The following is a 22,054-nucleotide window of genomic DNA, read 5'->3' on the forward strand; positions in this document are numbered from 1 at the left end:
TTTTTTCCTGTAGAATTCACGAACCAATTTAAAAATATGTAGAATTTTGTGCCGATTTTTTTCGATGGGGTGAATGAAAACCCTATTTTTGATTATGAAATTTTGTCATATGATAAAAAAAAAATTATATCTACAGTGATACCTCCATGAGTCGATGTTCCATAACTCGATATCGACTCATGGAACCATACTAAAATCAAAATTTCATGATTACTACAATGGTCCCACCAAACAGCTTTCCAAAGCATTTGTTTCCACGACTCGATATTTCCATGAGTCGATGGTCCCTTCAGATATCGACTCATGGAGGTTTGCCTGTACTACACTGCCGTTATACGCATAATTGTCCCATGTTACTTTTTGTGCATTTTGACTTTTTGTCATCAAACAGTTTATTTTTACGTATAGTTTTAGAAAACACTTACCAAAAATTAACTTTGTTCGGAAACTCAATGAAAAGCAAGCCAAGTCAATTTTTCCCATTGATGAATTTCCATGCATAACTGTCCCACTACTGTATTTCTACGCATAACTGTCACACTATACAATTCGCTGTGCTGATCTCGAAAAAAATATTCAGTAGGCAGGTTTTATTCAGCAGGAGAGTTTGAGAAAATCGTTTTGAATATCTTCTTACGTTGGCTTTACATCCCATGTGGAACACAACCTGTTTTATGTGTTTGTACTATCGGGATGCATTCATCATTCATGCGAGCCCAACGTCATATTTGATTGAAATTTTCAATATCAAAATATTATTTCCCATCCGTGTTTCAATGAATTTCAGTAGAATTTTCAGGGTCAATCACAAAATTCTTCTAGTTTTTGGAACCTTGGCATGTGACAAATCTACTTCATGAATTTTCAAATCAAATCTAAAGGTGGTTCAGATGTGTTTGAATGACTTGACCATATTTCGGATTGTTCCGAATTTCCGTAGTCACACGTAGCTCCGTTTGGCACATGTCACTTGAGCCTTCATTAGGTGCCTTAACGTAGTCTTGAGGATATACGTCCTCTGCATTCTTTACAATATATACATAAGAACGGTCATCTACAGCAGTATGCTTAGCACATAATTGGTCACTACTATCAGTGGGACTGTTATGCGTAGAAATTCACCTAAAACCCCGTATTTCTAGGCACAATAGTCCCACTTTGAATTTCATAGCTAAATTTACTTTTTTCCCATAACACAAACTCTTGACTCTAACGAACACGCTATTCTTTATACTATTGTGAAGATTTTAATTAAATTTACCACACACCTGGTCAATACGAGGCCTAAATGTGTTAAAATCTTTATACGCGTTTTTTCTCGATTGCATATTTTGAAACATGGGACAATTATGCGTATAACGGCAGTACACTTGAAAGTTATAGTGGGCCTTAGCCGAGTGGTTAGAGTCCCCGAACGTAATGTCAAGGAATCTGGAACTTGGAAAACCTGGAATTATCAAGGAATTTTATTGAACCTGTAAAAAACCTGGAGTTCTCAGGGAATTTCGATAATAATCAGTGAATTTTTTTAAGGCGGTAATTCATGGTAGAATATGTTCATGACAAAGGATTTTCGCGTCAAAACCACCAACAAAATTTTGACTGAGCCGCTATCAAAACGCTCCTTGAGCTGTATAGTGAGGATTCTTCTGGGTATATAATTTGTCGACTTATCGACTGATTTGATTTTATGAATATCTGATTTTGATATTTGATAATATTGAACAAACTCACATGTCTTCATGGAGATCTTTAAAACTATTCGAAATTTGAAAAACTGGAATACTGTTTTTGTGAAAATAACTCGTAATTCAAACCATTCTAAATTTAAATAGTCAAAACAATCAATTTATTAATTTCAGCAGGTAGCAGGTCTCTTTTTAAAGACTTGGTCTTTAAATTATTTAAATCCAGATTTCATCTTTTAGAAACTGCTACAGGGATCTCTCCAGAAATTCTTTTAAAATTCTTGTACCAATTCCCTAGATCAGGCCTGCCCAACCTTTTTGGATCTTTTTTTACTAAAACGGTTCCCACGATCGCAATAATATTCCAATCTGAGAAATTTGTACCTCAAATGAAACCTTGGCATTATATCTGATTAATCCAAAAAGAATAACTTTATATCAAGCTCTTCGTTACAGATGCAGTTATATCAAAAATTTGGTGCGGCCCGCGGGCCGGATTGGATTTTTTGCCTTTGACTGCATCGCTATCAAAATGTTTCATGTAAACTTGGATTGTTATACATGGATCAATCAGATATAATGCCCAGCATTCATTTGAGGTACAAATTTTCTCCGATCGGACTATTATTGTGAACCATTTATATCAAAAAAGTGCCAAAAAGGTTGGGAAGGCCTGCCCTAGATATTCTTCCAACAATTTTTCAATGGATATCTTGATAATTTGTAATCTTTAGAATTCTCAAGCACTTCAACGTTACTATCTCCAGTAATTTGCTCAGGGATTACTTTAAGAAAATTTTCCCAAGCACGATCCTAGTTCTTCCTCCATATATTTTCCTAATCCTCCAACCGAATGTTCCAGTTGTTTTTTTATTCTGTTCGAAACATAAATCACTGCGACCAATATTTGATCTACTGTAGTTGTTATTCTAGTAGAGGAATCAAAGTGTGCCGTGCTAAAAGTCGGACCGCGGCCGTCAAAAATTATTATTTTGTCCTTGATTTGCATGTGTCCAATTTAATAGTACAATTATATGCTATTGTTCATTTCATTAAAGTTATAGTGGAAAGAAGTGAAATAGTGACTTGAGTGTCATGCATCGGGATTCAGCTGGATTTCGACTACCGTAGTGTATACGACGATTCATAGTTTTCCGTCCGGAAGCCACTGACGGCACATTATTTCAACAAATCCGGTGAGTTTGTTCCATATTTGTATGAATTTTGCATTATTATAGAAATAGGGTCGATATGCGAACGTCTGGCGATCGGTTTTATTTTTTTCGCTCATTTGCGGAGATCAGATTTTTTTAGGTTTGGACGCATGATCGGATAATTGTTACTATGCTAGTTTTTTGTCCGCGGATTCAAAACGTGTTGTTTTTTTGCTTATTTAAATGACTCGATGATCCTAGAGGGATCGGTTCTGCTTGCATTCACTTCTGAGCAGAAAAATAGGCATGAATCATCACTATCAAAGAATGCAAAATCTAATCTATATAAATAAAAATGGAATGGTGTTTGTATGTCACGAAATGACGTACAAACGTGTCAACGGATTTAAATGTATCATCCTTCGTTTGGTTTAACAAGTGTTCCGACGTGTTTGTGTGTATAAAAATCCCAGGATATTCACTGGGAAAGTCGGAATAACGAGCGTGAACGGAACTGTCATTTTGTATGGAACGATCCACAACGTTTATCAAAAGCCTACTTTATGGCAAGACGACCACTAGTGCCGGGACCACTCAATATAAATTATTAAACATATGTTTTGTCTTTTGATTATCGGCATTCAAAAGATTAATTTTACAACACTTAAACCACAAATGCCCTGGGTCCATCGCTAGCTTTCTAGGCGAATCCTATGACCTTTTACCCCTCCCAACCTCCACCTCCGTAGCACTTATGAGGGTGTCGCTGAGTCGGTGGCCTCTCATTAAGTACCGTTTTGATTCATATTACGGACAGCTTCAAATTCCGGATACTCTCGTTTGTATGGGAAACATTTCACACGAAATGTTTCAATTTTCGCCGTCCAAAAGTTCTCAGTTTCGAGGCTTGTTTTATTAGGTTTTTTCCATAAATATCATTGCAAATTTATAATGCCCAACTACCTTAGACGTCTCTTAAGTGGTTGAACGATTTCAATTGATGATTTGACTGTTCCATTAATGATTATCATGAGCTGTCCGTAATTCGAATCCAAGCGTCCGGAATATGAAGCAAAAGTGAGGGAGCGTCCGGAATAAGAATCATGAAAAGGCCACACGTTTTGATTTAGGGAGTCGATGCCGGTTATGGACCCTTGGCGTATTATGGACCCCCTACAGAAAAACATAAAATTAACACTCAAAGCAACTTTATTCCTATGAAAATCCACCGGGGGAACTTCGATTACATCAATAGTCAATAGTTTCAGGCAAAATATTTGGTTTGAGACGCATAAATACATATATTTGAACAGTTTTGTAAATGAAATCACACAAGAGGGTCCATAATACGCATTTCCAGGTGGGTCCATAATAGGCTCGTCGGCAGCGAGCCGGATTACATAGGAATCAAATGGAGGGTCCATAATACGCAACGTCAAATTTGTAAACAATCCTATTATGGACCCCGGGAGGGTCCATAATAGGCATTCGGACAACAGTTTTTCAAATGCATATTTCGCTGGAAAAATTGAATGATTATGTATGTTTCATAGACTTACTATGAAGTAAAGACATTGAATTTGTTGTTAGACTCCACAAAACGTATATGCGTCTGAGATATCATTGCGGAAAAGCGTCTAGAATGAATTTCAGCTACTAAGGGGTCCATTACTAGCATTGAAACCCTATTTAAAATTATTCAAGTTGCGGACGCGTATTCTTTACCCACCATCCGAAAGTTAAGGGCTTCCGACGCTCGATAACGCTAAAAAATCATACAGAATGATTTATTTTGTATGGTCCATGTTGGGTTATACTTCACTGAGGCCTTAAGTGTCCGTAATATGAATCAAAACGGTAAGTGCTACATCAACATATCCTTCTCCAATCCCAAGTTTGGTAAAGATGGTCGTGGCCAGAAATAGCAATATCCATGCTTTTGGTAATATTGTTCATTATTGGACCAAGATTTACTCCCCAGTCTTGTTCCTGAAAGCAGTCTGGATGAGATTATCAAATGAAACATGAATGTTGCAAGTATCCAAACTACGAAGTATACCGTAACTACGCTAACGCTACTGTAGTTGTTACTCTAGGAGATATTTTAAAGATGTTGTACAGAATGTCTTCCAAGAAAACCCGCACAGGTAAAATCTATAAATTAAAATGTACATAAGCCGACAAGAGCTTCTATGTCATTCCATCCACGGTAATTCCGAAGAATTTCTTCCAAAGTTCTTCGAGGGGTTATTCGAGTAAATCTTTTAGTAACTTTCCAAAGAATAATTATTCTTCAAATTCGACCGTGTATTTAATCATTGAGTTCCTCTACACAGCTAAAAATATGTTGTAAATTTAAGTTAATTTTCATGCACATATTTGGAGCATCAAAATAAACTGAAATATATGAAATATGATGCATAGGAAGGTTTCAGGTTGATACTCTGTTAACAATTCTCATCAAGCCCGACCCAAACCCGACTTTTATAAGCCCGAACCTGACCCATACCTGATTCTTTTGTAGCCTTCAAACCCAACCCGAACCCGAACCTGAAATATTTTAAATTTTTAAATCCGAACCCGTTGGTATCGGGTTCGGTTCGGGTTTCGGGTCTCTACTATTTACCATTGGTAGGTGTTTTGTGACATGATAAACAATCCCCGAACATCCGAAAGCAATACTGTCCTCTAGATTGTGATATTGTTTAGATAGGTTTTATCATGCATGCAATGTTATCCCCTGATCCTGTAGCAGTAGATAATAAACGGGCTCTTATGATGTGCTGCGGATCATGATTGTTATAGAGAGCGATAAGTAGACGGTACTCTCAATTCTCTCAGAATTCAACCCCTGACCATAGGGCAATAAAGATTAGTTCAATAAGTGTTATTGAACTAGAAGATTCACAGGTATCAAAAATCCTCAAGAATGAGCCGTTGCATGCCTAGTTTTGGTACAAATACAGAAATGTCTCACAATACGGGTATTGTGGTCATTCCTGGGTATTTCAGTAGCCCAGAAGAATCAAAGTGGTCATTTATCTATGATTGAACTATCAGAGTCACAGGGTTTCAAAATCATGAAGATTGAGCCGTCGCATGCTTATTTTTGGTGCTAAAACTTTGTGGTCTCATATTACGGGTTTCTCAAAAGCCAAAAGGTAGCTCTAAAAGGACCAGAATAACTATCCATTCATCCTCTTGGCAAAATACATCCAAATATAAAAAATCGTAAAGAATTGGGCACATTTCATTTGGTTTAGGGGCATAAATCTGAGTAATTTGTCCAGATTGGCCACCTTCCGGGATTCCAGGAACCGGTACCGCATGGACCATACCGGACCAAATTTTTCAGGGGATGTACGCCGGTAATTGATTCCTTATTACAGAGAAATCGTATGCCAAAATATACATCAACCGAATTGTTCCGATGTGAATTACATATACAAAACCGTGATGGAAACTTACTTTTCGGATGTTCCGGGTTTCCGGAACCGGGTATGAATAGCTAAGTGATTTGAGAATCTCTATTCACAGTCCACGTGAATACCTATTCAACAATATGAGGACGGTTCAGATTACCTGTTTAGTTACGAAACTACAGATTGTCAAAGTAAGGGCCTCTAAAGGGACTTTTTTTTCAGATATGGCAGTTTCCCGGTGGCCACAGTGACCCGGATCTCTGGGATGGTTTCTGAAACTAGACATGTGTGCCATTTATTTAAGCCCAACAGAACTAAATTCGGTTAACACACTCATTTTTGCGAGCTTTTTGAATTTTCGGGTCGAAAACGACCCTAAATCACAATTTGTAACTTTTTATGGAAGCTCCCATTCAAAACTTTTATTTTTGTAAAAACGAAATTTCCCACAATAAATAATTGTCAGAAAATTTCAAATTGCTACGTTATTTCAATCAAAAGTTACATTGATTTGAATTTTGCAATGGGTCGGAAAAGACCCAAGGTTCTTACTAAGGTTAATGTAAAATTCTTTGTTTTTTTATGACAAGGTACCAAGGGGTGGATCACTCTTGATGCATTCAATATATCAGCAGAAATAAATGCATTCAAATGCATTTGAATGTACTCATTTTTTTACCAATCCATGGATTGCTACAATGCTTCAGTGCTATCGTTGTTGAACTGTCAAACTGCTCCAACAGCAAACTACAACAGTCTGTGAAAGTGTTGTAAATACCTCAATCTACCATTTATTGCCGAGTTGGAGCTCACAAAATTCGTGGTCCTGAATTCTCCTGCAATTATTGGAAATTGGATATCGGCGGTGCAGTGTCGGCATTTATTTGAGAAATACTGAACCTCTCTGTAAACATTTTCGTATCGAATCAGAAGAGTAGTACCTTTGTGTAATAAGTAACTAATTGATTTTTATTGCAGCTTTCAAGTCATGAATCAATTCATGGGATGAGAGGCATCAGCCGTTTGGGAGTTGAATGGTGATTGCTGATTTCTTAGAGAAGATCTATTTTGCTACAATTCTGCTATATAGAGGTGCAGGACCGATAGATTCTGGATTACAGGATCAGTGAACAACCAAAAATTAACAGCCTGGATTAAGGACCCACACCTCACGTATGGGTAAACTTAAATATAACACACGATTCAAATATACAGTGAATCATGAACAATTTTTGTAGTATTAATTTACGTGATTTTACGTTGAACACCAGATAACAATCCATAAAACGAAGGTTGTTACGAATAACATTTCTTTTTCTATGGCGAACAACGACATTGGAAAACTGATTCATAGACTGAGAAATTCGCTTTCACAGCTTTAGGGCATTCAGTTTCCTGTTTAATGTTGCACATTTCTTTTAACACTGGATTACTGGAGTAGTTTTTACAAGTACGGGAATCCGAAAAAATATGCATGATTGCATCCAACCGAGTCGGTGTCTTTTGCGGACTCATTATCTGCAAATTAAGGGTTAATTTGTCTTTGGTTAAGGTGAAGATGAATCGAAGCCAAATTTAAAATTTTTAAGAGCACGGATCTGGAGAACCAAGCATCCGTTTGAGCTGAAAACCTAATCGATTGGTCACCACCAGCTAGTGACCAATCGATTAAGTTTTCAGCTATAACGGATGTTCGGTTCTCCAGATCCGTGCTCTTGAAAATTTGAACTTTGGCTTCGATTCATCTTTACCTTAAGTGCTGCACTTCACAGCCCAATGGTAGTGAAAGAAATACACAATATTTATGGTCAGAATATTTGCAGATATCTTACATGCAAACGTTAATCTACATGGCTTATCAGAATACCAGCTACATGTAAGATGTGGGAGTTGGAAAGAGTCAAGTTAAGTATTGAAAGTTTCAAACATAATTGCACATTTTTCAAGAAATTGTGTTGATAAGTTGCTATTCTTAAATACATATTTATGATTGGTTAATAATCTTGTCTTTGGAACTGTATAACGCCATACGAATAATTAGACCGTCCTTCACAAAGCTTTTGAAGTTGACATGCCTTTAACAAAATACTGCAAAAATCGGCTGGGTGACATCATATCAGCTCAAATTGAAATGAAGACCTAGAAGAAATGAATTTTATGTGAAATAACATCTGCAATATTCATTAATTGTTTGATTACTGAAGTTTGAACAGGATCAAAATATAAGCAACATGTGCAACAAATGAAGAAAAAATGCATTTGATGCAAGTTGATACACATTAAATGTACATTGGAAAAGTGATCCACCCCTTGCAAGGTACAATACTTTTCTATTTTTCTAAAGAGGCTGGCACAACTCTTCATCGAAAATATTTTGGTAAGTAGGGAGACCTACGGCTTCGGCACCATTCGACTATTATCGGCAACCAATTTTCAAACGCCAAATAGGGAGACTTACGGCTTCGGCACCATTCGACTATTATCGGCAACCAAATTTCAAACACCAAATATACAGTATTTTTCTATCAAAACACATCAGTGGAAACATTCAGATGATTCATTGTTCTGCCCGCTTCCCGCTGGCGAGATTTCCGAGACTGAACAAACGATATCGCCGGAGATGTCATCAATTCAAATGAGCACGCCTCAAAATGCGACTGATTTGGAGCTGCCGAAGAGATTCACCAGCAGTTGTTATGGGAAAGTTGCCGAAGAGATTGAGGCTGCCGACAATAGTCACACTGACAAGGGATGTTCGCAGCGTTCTAAAAACGTTTTTAAAAGCATTTTGACAAGTCTGTCGGTGTGAATCGATAGAGGATTGAGCAACGCATAAATTTAAATAGACAAACACGGAATTTGTTTGCTGATGTCCGAGAAAATTACAAAAGAAGCACGGCATCGGCTTAAGCTGCCGAGAATACGTAAGTTCCCCTACACAGTATTTTTTTATCAAAACACACTAATGACAATATTTAGATGATTCTTTGCTCTGTCAGCTTCCCGCTGACGAGATTTCCGAGACAGAATAAACAATTTTGCCAGAGATGTCATCAATTCAAATGAAAGCGCCTCACAATGCGACTGATTTGGAGCTGCCGAACAGATTCGCCTGCAGCGCTTCCCGAGGAGGAAAGAATAACTCGGCAATAACTTATGCATACCATATTTTGGTATCATACCCCAATTAGGTATTGTTCAGTTATCAATACCTCATTTTGGTATTATAATGGTATTTGAAAAAAATAATTAAAACAATTACTTCATTTTGGTATTCGATAGGTATTGAGGACTGCTGGAGGTATTGAACTGTTATTGAAAAATTTCACTTTTATATGAACATCCATCAAGTATTATTGAGGTATTGCAATACCTGATCTAATTATCAGCTTGGTATTTGTAGAATATGCAGAAGGTATTATTTGAGGTATTTTACCTCTTATGCAGGGCTCATTCATACCTCATTCAGGTTGTAAATATTGGAAATTATCTGGTATGGAATACCTCAATTTGGTATACAGTAGTTATTTTCTTCTGCTCGGGTTATGGGAAAGTTACCGAAGAGAATGAGGCTGCCGACAATATTACGCGTTGCTAGAAAAATTTTGATTCCTGGAAAATTCACCTAAATCGAGCAGGAAATTTTCCAGGCAAAAAATCAAAGACAGCTATGTTCGTTACTAGGTTGTTAATTGTTTGGTTTGATTGATGACATTGAGAAATCTTAAGGATGATCGTTACGACTGTGTATTGCATGCTATGGGAACTGAAACATTACTATGTCTCGCATAAAAACGGCATTTGACCCAATTACAGCTGCTGTGGAGCGCACTTATTCTGTTTGGTAAGGTCTGGAAAGGTTTGGAATAAGTACCATCCACTCATTCAGAACCGCGTCCATAGAAATTCAGCACGATGCGATTTGGTTTCTTCTTCTTACACTGGAGTGAATCACTCGAAATTAGATACGGGTTGCCTTTTACGGGAATTATGCGATATTAAACAACGTCCCTTATCGAGGATGTATCAACAGAATTGCAAATCTTTGAAACGTTCCGACGGCAATATTTCTTATGCACTATTTATTTGAAATCTGCGATGTGACAGGAGAGGATCCCCAGCTAATGACTAATTTGATGATGCTTTTATCAAACAGCACGCAAAGCACACTTTGTGAATTTTGTTCTGTGCGGAGATAGCTCGGTGCGCGTTATTTCCGCGAGCCTATCCAAATTTTCAAATTTCCCCGCAATAGTCACACTGACAAGAGATGTTCGCAGCGTTGTAAAAACGTTTCCAGAAAGACTTTAACAAGTCTGTCGGTGTGAATCGATAGAGGATTGAGCAGTGCATGAATGTAAACAAACAAACAAGTAATTTGGCTGCTGATGTCCGAGAAAATTGCAAAAGAAGCGCGACATCGACTTAGGCTGCCGAGAATACGTAAGCTCCCCTATTCTTCAACACATAAAGTGTGATTTCTGTGATAAATAATCGCCATACTGGTAAAATTGCTTGTAAGTTGACTGCAATCGTTAAATAATGCATTTTCAACAGAGATATTGGACGACAACTCGACGTTCTATGATATTTTTGAAAACGACGATGGATTCAGCAAACCTAAATTAAGTAAATAGCGCTATTTTTGTGCTTGACTCAAAAACAACTGTTCTGCGGTGTTATTTGAAGCTTGGTGGAATGGAATCCCATACTTACAAGGTGTTCCGTAGAACGAATTGGGTGTTTTGATCTCGGAGAGTTCGACCTTCTTAACACGTGCCACATTGAAGATGCTCTTGTCCTTGCACTCATCAGTAGGCGTCCCGAGTCCATCGGTGGTTTGGATCTGTACCGTGCCGCAAGGGTTAACCGAATTATTCCGAAAGTTGAGAGCCATTTCTTCTTCATCACCTTGCACAGTTTGGGACTCTACTTCGCTGGTTTCCACTTCACACTGATGGCCATCCAAACTGATATTGTTCACATTTTCCACTGCACACTTTCCCAGCCACCACTGATCGACGCTACTTTTCACACTTATGTTTGAAACATTGGCGACCGTTAGTTTTTCCCTCCACTGTTCGGTGTCTTTAACACTGTTGGCATTCAAATCAATGGATTCCACCTTATGAACACTAAGTTGCTTCAATTTCTTCGCTATGATAGCTTCCACCGAATGGACGGGTGTTGCTTCTTGGGCCCCGATGAGATCCTCCTCCGAATAGTAAGCCTCGTTGATTTCGGTGGCGAATGGTCCAACAGGTGTACATGGGTCCGTAAAAATCGAATCCGAACTGGATGATGTGGTGTGCTCGACGAGATGAATTACCTCGCCACCGGATGGACCGCCTGGAATGCGAAACAAAAGTAACAATTTCAATGATCTTTTTTGCTTTTGAATGGAAAAAGTGCAAGTTGTTGGACCCTTGCGTGCAGACACTTAACTACTATGGTCGAACATCATCGTTTACAGCCCTTTGTGTTGTGTTGGGTATGTAAATATCTTTATCTATGATTCACTTTTATTTTCTTTATGAATGTAAAGTATACTCCGTGATAGATCTAGGGTTTTATTTAAATAAGCCATTGTGGCTATTTGACGCTATTGTCTCGCTTTCAATTAATCATGAATGCATGTATATTGCATATATGTGATAAGTATGTGTCTACTTTTCCTGATTAGTAAGTGGAATTTTAAAATAACATTCGTTAGGGGTGAGAACTTTTACAGCTTTTCAAATTATTAAACTTGTTCAAAGACTCGGTTTTTTATATTTTTTGGCATGCTTATGAAAAAATACATACGAATCACTAGATAGTCCTTGCTACCATTGATACCAATATAAATAAAATTTATATTAACGGAGAACTTTCTTTGCAAAAGTTGCCATTTTTCGCATTCATATATCGTGCGGCAAATACGATTATACTCTATGCCCAGGAAAGTCAAGAAAATTTCCATTACGACAAAATCTTTGAACGACTGGGCATCTAGCCCAGACACCTTCAGCATGGCTTTACTTTGTAGCCGCGGACTCTACAGGGTGTCTCAGAAAGTATGGGCACGACTTTGACAATGAAAATCATGGTATTGTTCCAAACAATCAAATATTTTTTTATTTTTCTATAGGCTATTTCAACCAGCATCTGGAATAAATTTGTTTGATCTAATAATCATTAAATTGATTATAATAATCGTAATAGCACAGACCCTATGTTTTGGTTTTGTAAAAAATATCTAGTAAAATATGTTTTTTCAAAATCTTTTGCCGTGGTGAGTTCATGTACATTGTATCAAGGATGTTCCACATACATTTTTGTTTGAAATTTTATTTGGCTTTGTTAGAGAACATTTGGAAAAATGGTAAAATTTGAAAAATCTCGTATTTTTCTCTCCGTATAAGACAATATCACGAAATCATAACTCCTCAAGTACTTTAAATAGTAAAAAAATAATACATTTCAGATTTATAAAAGGTTAATCCCAAAGGCAACTTTAATTTATGATTCATTCATGTTTTTACGTAAATATAAGGATTTGTTTTTTGACATTTTCAAATCGAAATTTTAGTTACAATACAAATTTTGCATGCTTAAGTTTAAAATTTCAACTTGAATAAGTGATAGTCCGATCAATTATCATATCATCGCAGATAAATACATTTTTTCAGATTTTCACTATACCCACTCTCTGACATAGAACAAGTTTTGTAAAACAAAGTCACTTAATAATAACGTGATTTGTGCAAGACCGATAAGAGATGCTTCAAAGAAATGTTTCGTAATCAACACATTAAAAATTAAATTATTCATTAAAAAAATAGCAATCAACTCTTGTTGGATACAGTAATTAAATGTGTAAAAATCAGATTTTTATCTTCACTAGTCTTGAAACAACAGCATGGTGAACTCGTGCCCATACTTTCTGGGTCACCCTATAACCACTCGGCTAAGGATTTAGCTATTTAGCACCAAATGAAAAAGCCTACTTTGTTTACATATATTTGGTATGTGTTATATGAGTAATAAAACATCGTAAGCCCAATAATTTAACCCAAGATCGGTCGCATGCGTGTACTGAGTACACGCACCCTGAAAAAAGTTCGCTTTTCATACACAGCTCGAGCGAGGTGGTGTCGGCAATGGTTGAATGCGCGACCGCTCTTGAGTTAAAAGACCAGACCAACCCATGTTGATAAACAGTTTGATTGATATGATTGACGTGGATTTTGTAAATTTGATCGAACCACAATTTATTTATGGGAAATCTATGTAAACTACTATCACAGGAACAGAAGTTAACAAATACCACTATTATTGGAACATGTTCTAATAATCGGGGAAGTGCTTTCTTAATAGATTTACAATTTCGTAAAATATAATAGAAAAGCTTATTTATCGAAATAATCCTTATTTTTCAGTTCCTTTCATGTCACAAAATGCTGCTTGGGCCGTAACTATTTGCAGCATATATTTGCCTTTAGTTTATAATTTTCAGTAACGGTCGAAATTGTCGCTTCTATTATGGAGAAAATCATAATTCCCTTTTGTCGTCTAATCAGATTAATACACGATTCATTGAAAGAAAACCATAAAAGATTTTAGCCAAACGTTATTTATTTCTTTGAACTGTGATTAACTGTAAAACTGTGTTCAGCGAAAAATCAAACATTTTCGGCCATCACCATTTTCACTATCTTCAGAAACGTTCTATTTTCACTTAACTGTAATGCAACTTTATGGATCTCCCTTAAATGGATCATAAATGCAGTTCACTTCACTCCATGATGATAAACCAGTGTCACTTTTGTGCTCTCTTTTCCCAACACCGTTAGACAGGTTTTCCTCCATTCAAAAATTTGACTGTAATGAACCTACTTGCCAACTAAACAGATCCGACGATCCCCTTCTCGTTGTGATAGTGCAAACAAATCCGTTCACTGATAACAACGCACGATTAGTCAGTCGATCCAGTACTTCACTCTGTCACCGAATTTTGAAAAATGAAACGAATCAAACCAAACCACTTGAACGGGAGGGCAAACCGCGAGCCCGAAGCGTTAAAAAAATAGTGTTATTCCTCGCTTCGCAGCGCAAAGAGAGTGGTAACAGAGCACGATCAAGGTTAAAAACCGTAGAACAACAACCACTCGGCCTCATGAATATCTCCACTCGGTATAGGGGACACTGGGGAGACTTGATTCCCTTTTCTTGATGCGACTGCAGCTCTGCAGGGAAATCATAATTAAACTAGATTTTTGCACAGGCTCTTAGGTGAACATGCTTTGCAAAATCATACATTATGAAACATTTTTAAACTACGTTTAAAATATTCAAAAGATTTATCAAATTTACTCAAATACTACTTTGTGAATTTGGGGTGACTTGATATCGCTTTTTTACTATATACACCGAAGTTAAGCGAAGTAATTTTTTATGACACATTTTATTGTCAGAAATATTAGAATTATAAGAGAATCAGAATAGATGTTTATTGTATCATAAATATAATGTCTGTATGCTATAACATAACAGAAACACACCTAAAAAAAGAATTTGAATTTCGGCGTTTGATTTTACTTATTTGAATCTCCAAGTTCTAAAAATTTGAGACGATTTCTCAACATATACGCAAAGTCATAAAGATTCTTCTAAGTCGATCAAATGATCTACAGTAAATTCAAACAAATCGCTCCTGATACTTTATTCTTTACATTTTATGATAGATTTTCAGCTCTAACATTGTCTTTCGTATTGCACAAAATTGCTAATAATAAAACTGTTTTAGATTCCGAGAAAATAGGAAGGGATCAAGAATACCTAGTCTCCCCTATACAGAGAGCACAACACGATTTGCTTCCTACTCTTTCACTGACTGTTGTCTGCCTTGAGGTCGTTGCGCAGCAAGCGCATATTCTGAAGCTTGTGGATTTATTGGTTGGATGGGCTTTGTGCCCTGCTGGGTGTAGGTAACTCTCTATCCGTACTAGGTATAGGTACTCTGCTCACTATTTAGAAAGGTATTTCCAGATTGGTGGCAGGGAAAGGTATAAAGTCGCGAGACAGACGTTCCTAACTTTTTTAATGCTATCATTTCAATACACTTCTAAATTTCACAAATTTCTAACTCGATTGAGTCAAAGAAGTATAGAAGTTCTAGCGTAGAAACGTATAATTCGATACAAAGTGGCTTCAAAACGTGTTATACTGCCCATAAAGGCATAACAGTTCCATATGTAAAAAGTAGGCATTGAGAAGTTGAAGCTCAAAGTTTGAAGTTTGCCTTCTCATACAAATGTTTATAATTTTGTAAAACATTTCCGCATGTCATACACATTTGACAATCCCGCACAGATTACACATTTTGCTATTATTGGTCAGCAAAAAATATAAACTTGAAAATAATTCAAGTTTAACCGTTGCTCTTAGGATGTTAAGTTCATATATAGACTGTTATGCATTTATTTTTTCAATATATGACTACACTAACTTCATATTTTTCCATAAAACAAACATTTTCAAACAAAGTGTGTGAATTTTTCTATGCTTAGTTAAGGCCGCACGGGACGTCATTCACCCTATCAATTTGAAGATGCAAATCTCAAGTAACATCCCGTATATCGATTTAAACATTTATTACTATATTTGTATATATGTAGTGCATAACCCATTAAATTTTCAGGTGCATAACCCATTAAATTTTCATCGGTTCACAAAAACTTGAGACTGCTTTTGCAAAGTTTTGATGAAAATTGTTAGGGTGAGACAAAATATAGGGAAAATAACTCAGTCTCCCGTGTTACCTTAAAGGAGTTGGTTCAAAAATCAATATGGGACAGTTATGCTTTTATGGGCAGCAGTAGCGTAACCAGAATTCGGTTCTGGGGGGTTGTAAACTTGAGTTTGAAAATGTATTTTTTAATAGAATAAAATCGACTTGAATATTTAAGTAAACTTCACTATTTTAACACGCATAGTATAACATTGTTAAACAAGTTTACAATGCATTGACGTTTGTTCGTCCATATGTGTACTTTAAATGTCTTTTCAAATTTTTCAACGATGAGAATCATCTCTAGCGCAAAATTTTGCAATAGAATCATTGCAATTATTGTTACAGCCGGAATTGTTGGAAGCAAACAGCATAGCAAAAGTTAACTTCCAGTGGGAACATAATTATCTAATGTTAAAGAACCGTCAATCCAGAATATCGAGTATAAAAGTCGAAAACGAGCTCTTCTTTCACTGTGAAGATTTAGATAACCAAATATGTGTGAAAATCTTTTTAATTTTTTTTTCAAGTAGGAACATCAAATTGTGGTTTAGGATGATTTTGCATACTTCGATAGCAAACTATTTTTTCTGTAGGCATGGCTTATATGGGTGTTCATATGCTCTAAAAATAGTTGTAAAATTTGGTTAAATACTGAGTCGGCTGAAATATTTTTGATGCTTCGGATTCTGCATCTTATGTTAATTTTCCATTGAACACTTCACATGTATCGCGCTGATGCTGAGTACGAATATAGATCGATGTTGTACAAAATACAAAAGCGCCACTACTGAAGTATCTAAAAGTCCCCAATATTATCTAAATATTTTACAAACTTCCCACACAAAGTTTCCTATTTCCTATTCCAAAAAGGCAATAAAATTTTGTTGCTTATGAGCTTTTTTTTTTATTAAACTCTTCAGAGATCTGAGAGATATAACTTCGAAGATATACAGTCATCTCTCCCTTACTCGATATTGAAGGGACCATCGAGTTGGGGAGGTATCGTGTTACAGAACACAAAACCAATGCAACTGCGATCCAAGGGACCATCGAGTTAGCCATGAAAAACAACTTTTACTATGGTTCTCTAACTCGATATCGAAATATGTAATATCGAGTAAGGGAGAATTAACAGTAACTGTAAAAATCACTGAAATTTTAGTGCTAATTTGAATCGAACTAAATTACTGCTGCGAAGTTGCATAAGATGTGTACTGCCCATAACTGCATAACAGTCACATTCGACATTTTTGACAAATTGGAGTTAATACCATGGAGAGTAGACCTGTTCATATTTTAAAAAATGACTGGAAATCTACCGGTCAAGCAGTATTCGGAATTCTATTGCTAAGAAGAATGTCTGGTCAAATTTTTAGCTCATTTGATAAAGATTTTAGTATGCTTCAAGTTGAAAATGTGTTTTTGGGCTTATTTCAAGGTTTGAAAAATCATAACTAGCATGTGAAAAATCAAAACCACTTGCTATCACCACTATTTGAAAGATAATTCTATTCTGTTAAAGTTTGTCGAACACTATAACAAGATTAAATTGAGTTTTAACATTGTTTGATCCAAATTTGTATTCCGCAGTACCCAGAAATTACAGTTTTCTCAATATACATGGTATATAAAACACGCATTGGTATTATTTTTTCAGGCCCTAGTCAACGGGAATCAAACATAATACATTTATGAATTCATTGACCATCAACAGATTACATGTTGCTAAAGGCAATAAATTACAATAAATGCCCAAAGATCGAGCACCGCATCGCAACCTGATGATAGTTAAATCATGCATGACACATGTACCGGATACGAATGAATTGAACAAGTTAGCATTGCTTTTTCTTTCCGAGTGATGACTGTTTTGATCGCATTTCACTGATCATTTAGAACGATTTGAAAACAATCATCATCATCGACTGAGAAAAGGCAGTGCTAACATGTTCATTTTTTGTATTCATTGAAGCTCACGGTGGTGCTCTTGGCTCACCCACAGTGGATTTACAAATGTGCTTCATAATTACCTATTTTTTACAATTTATTTTCGTAAGATAAATGGTAACTTTGAACGGGATTGACTTTTAGATATGCATTGTCATCATGTCTGGAAATAAAAATCCGAAATTTTCATGCAGGCATGCTGTTCAGTGAAAACAATTCCCGAAAAAAGAGATTTTCAAGAACCTCGAGATACAAACCTCAACCAAACTATGTTAAAACTTGCTCCAATCATAAAATCGTGTTCGGCAAAAGTTCGTAGAATTGAATAAACTACTATGTAAAAGTGTTTCCGATAAATTTTGATGTTTCGTTCGGTAGTTATGATTTTTTAAAGCTTGAAAATAGCCCAAAAACACATAATTGATTTGAAGCACAACTAAATTTACTCTAAATTGAGTGAAATTTTGGCCAGAAGTTCATTTCGCAATGAAAAATCAAAGTATTGGTTGACTGGGGAGTTTCCAGACATTTTTGAAAATATGAATAGGTCTAATGGAGAGTCATCAAATGATAAATACTTTCGATCAACTTAATGAAATCTGTGAGATTGTTCTAGAAAATTCGAAAAAAATGCCAAGTTGTTTTGTCACATTGGTAATTATAACCGCATAACAGTCACATTGAGATTATAAATGCGACTCGTAATGTAATAGCAATGAAATTTCTATCAGAATTATTTTCTGACTTTTCACCTAGTATGCGATATGAGTTGTACAAAATATCAGCCTCAAATAAGCATTTTTGAGTTTCTGGTATTTTTTTTTTAATTTTAGTTTCCTCCCATACTGTCATTAAATTCAAACTTGGTATTCCATTTACTCAATGCCTACTCTTGTCGAATGTTACAAATATGCAGTTATGGGCAGTGTAGTGATGAGTTTCAAAAATATACTTGATTTTCCTATTTTTTTCGGCTCTGGGGGGGCGGGTTTGACCCCCAAATCCCCCCCCCCCCTGGTTGCGCCACTAATGGGCAGTATACTGCCGTGAATCGCTGACAGTCATATCAGTAGGCATTGAGAAAATGGGCTCTGGAGCTTTCAAAGCCGTTTTTCATATTCATTGGAACTTGTTCAAATTTTAATGAAACAAAAATGCAAAATTTTCAAACATAGTCAAAAAATAATCCAAAATTGCTGCAAATCATTTGAAAAGGGCCTATTTCTACACTTGCCTTGCACTTCAAGACCCATATAGACGCGTCCCTGATCCATCCAAAATTTTTATTCTGTCGCACAGTGTAATCAAAATCAAACAACATCAAAATCAATCGACATTTATTCAAAAAGTTACTTTTATAATAATACTATTATTTATGACATGTGATACCATATTGATTTTCGAACCAACACCTTTTTTCATTGCAACATTCATGTTTTAGTATATATTTTTCTATGCATATAAAAATTAACACACTTTGTTTGAAAATGATGTGGAAAACTATGAAGTTAGTGTAATAAAAGCACAACAGTCTCTATATGAACTATGAACCCCAATAACAGCTGTAAAACTTGAATTATGTTCAAGTTTACATTTTTTACTGATCAATAGCAGCAACATGAGTAATCTGTATGGTATTGCTGAATGAATATGGCATGAGGAAATGAACTAGAAAATTATGAAGTTTTGTATGAAAAGGCAATCTTCAAACTTTGAGCGTTTTTTTTCAATGCCTACTTTTTCCACAGTTCCACAGGGACAGTTATGCCTTTATGGGCAGTATGTGTATTTATTACTTAACGCTAGAATTGGGAATGTTGGACCCCTCCATAACGATATTTGTATGTTTTTTTTTCAATTTTGTATGACTAGTAACACTTGAGCTCCTCCCCCACTTCGAGCGTTACGCAATTTGTGGACAACGCCTAAGGGTGTTTGTCATTATTATTTGAACTTTTTCGTATAAATTCTGTATTTTATTCCATTGAATCTCTAGTAACATTCTTCAATCCTGTTCCAACAGTAGGGTGTTTTATGTATTTTGAACAGAGCGTTACGCGCATATAATTTGGCCACTTCCATTTGATTTTGCCGTAAATGGTCAAATTATATACGCGTAACGGTCTGTCCAAAATACTTTGATCACCCTCGTTAAGTTGAGAGTAGTGTATTTCTTTGTGTCTTTCGATTCCGTTGCATGCTCATGTAGAGTAAGCGACTGAATAAAGACAAATCGTGTTCAGTTCGTGTGGTACGAGTGCGAAAAAAGAATCGCGTTAGGGAACGTCCCCAAATGAAGTAGCATTTTATGACAGATTTTTGACACCCTTTTCCCCCATCGTAGCCTGTTTTACTATACAGTATGGCCCATAAAAAAATGCGAAAATCATCATATCATGTTTAATGACAATTTCTATATGAAAAATGAAAACTAAACAGAATTGTTATTTAATATTTGTATTGCTTAATCTGTTTAGACCTTATTTTTCATTTTGAATATGATTTTTATCTGTCACTTTCTCCTTACGAGATATGAATTGGAAGCACATCGAGTCCAATAACTTTGTTATGAAAGCTTTTAGTCAACGGTGGGGCTACATGCTACACAGGCTTTATCTCGAACATTCGCCCATGTCAAATAATAGAATGGATTTATATCTGGAGTGCTGGAGACTTGAACATGTTTTGGAAAAAAACGACTCATTTTGGAGAGCCATGGTTAAACCATCATATAAGTGTGATAAGCGGCTCTGTTTGACTAAAAGCCTATAAGCCAGTATCGATCTAAGTTGTATCTTACCAAAGGAACAAACTTCTTTTTCAAAAAAATCCTATAGACCTTTGTATAAGGTTTTTGTTAGGCTACAACAAAAAATAAAGGCATGTCAAACCCTTAGAATGCAAATGCTCCCTAAACTATGACCCTGGCCAAATATTTCATTGTGACCATGGGCAACGCATTCTCTAAGACTTCATCCATTCTCTTACACCAAGAAAACTAATATTTTTAACGATTAAGTATGATTTTCGAACGTGGAAAGTTCATCAATAGAGAATACGACGATCAAACACTTTTTCGGACTTTTAAAGAACAAAACCTTCTAACTTTTTCGCTTTAGTACATTACTTAAGTCAGTAAAAAAATATATCAAAAATTGTCCTCTACAGCAAAGTACTAGAATGTACTCCATTAAACAGATGCTACATTTGACGTGCAAATCCAGGCTAATTGGGCTTCAAATGCGGTAACACAAAGTAACCAAAGGATACTTAGCAACCATGATGCATATCACCGCCAACCTAGCAAAGAAAATAAAATTTTGACTTCGCCTTTCTTGTTGAAAATCTTACCGCATTTGGTGTTCCCGCATTATTTAAAATAATGCTTGTGTAATAGCAACCAATGACATGTACAGTCAGTCTATACTACAGTCATTCTACACATGGAAATATAGAGTCATGGAACAGAAATGCTTTGGAAAGCCTTTAGAGTTGTCACAGTAATCATGAAATTTTGATTTTAGTATGGTTTCATGAGTCGACATCGAGTCCTGGAACATCGACTCATGGAGTTTCAGAACACGAGTTGTAAAATTGTTTACATCATTTCTAGATGCAGTAGATTGCAATTTAAAGTATTATGGATTTTCTTTTTATTCTAAATCCGGTTTTCGCCATATTGTGTCATTTTCAATTTTTTATATTGAAGTAAATTTTATGAAATGTAAATAAAAAATCGATTTCGTATTCTGATAGACATCAATAAAATCGTTAGTTCGTTTGCCCGTGATGTAGTTGACTGTGTTGTTTACCACCGATCGTTCTTCGATTTTCTGCGTGTTTCCGAACGTTTTATCTAAATCTCACCTTCCGCCGAGGCAACCGATGCTCCTTAGTACCGTTGGATGTTGAAGGTTTGCGCAATAGATGCTTATTTGTGCTGAAAACGTTTGAAAGTCAAAAACTTTTTCCTGGTGGATTGCTCATCGAGACAAACGATCATCATCATCATCGCTCTTCAGTCATACTCACCAAAGTATACCTGAATAAACAAGCGCACGCCATCTA

General features: G+C 36.0%; 1 protein-coding gene across 2 annotated transcripts in view; it reads right to left on the reverse strand.

Annotated features, from left to right (window-relative positions):
* Nucleotides 1–22,054, reverse strand: part of LOC5577415 (protein cappuccino) — a 47,178-nt gene that overhangs the window by 23,065 nt on the left and 2,059 nt on the right. For both annotated transcript variants that reach the window (XM_021844817.1, XM_021844816.1), the window contains exon 2: nt 10,981–11,613. In XM_021844817.1, the coding sequence (XP_021700509.1) occupies nt 10,981–11,613 (633 nt within the window). The remainder of the gene's footprint in view (nt 1–10,980; nt 11,614–22,054) is intronic.

The sequence above is a fragment of the Aedes aegypti genome, chromosome 2, assembly GCF_002204515.2.
Source record: "Aedes aegypti strain LVP_AGWG chromosome 2, AaegL5.0 Primary Assembly, whole genome shotgun sequence".
Lineage (NCBI taxonomy): Eukaryota > Metazoa > Arthropoda > Insecta > Diptera > Culicidae > Aedes > Aedes aegypti.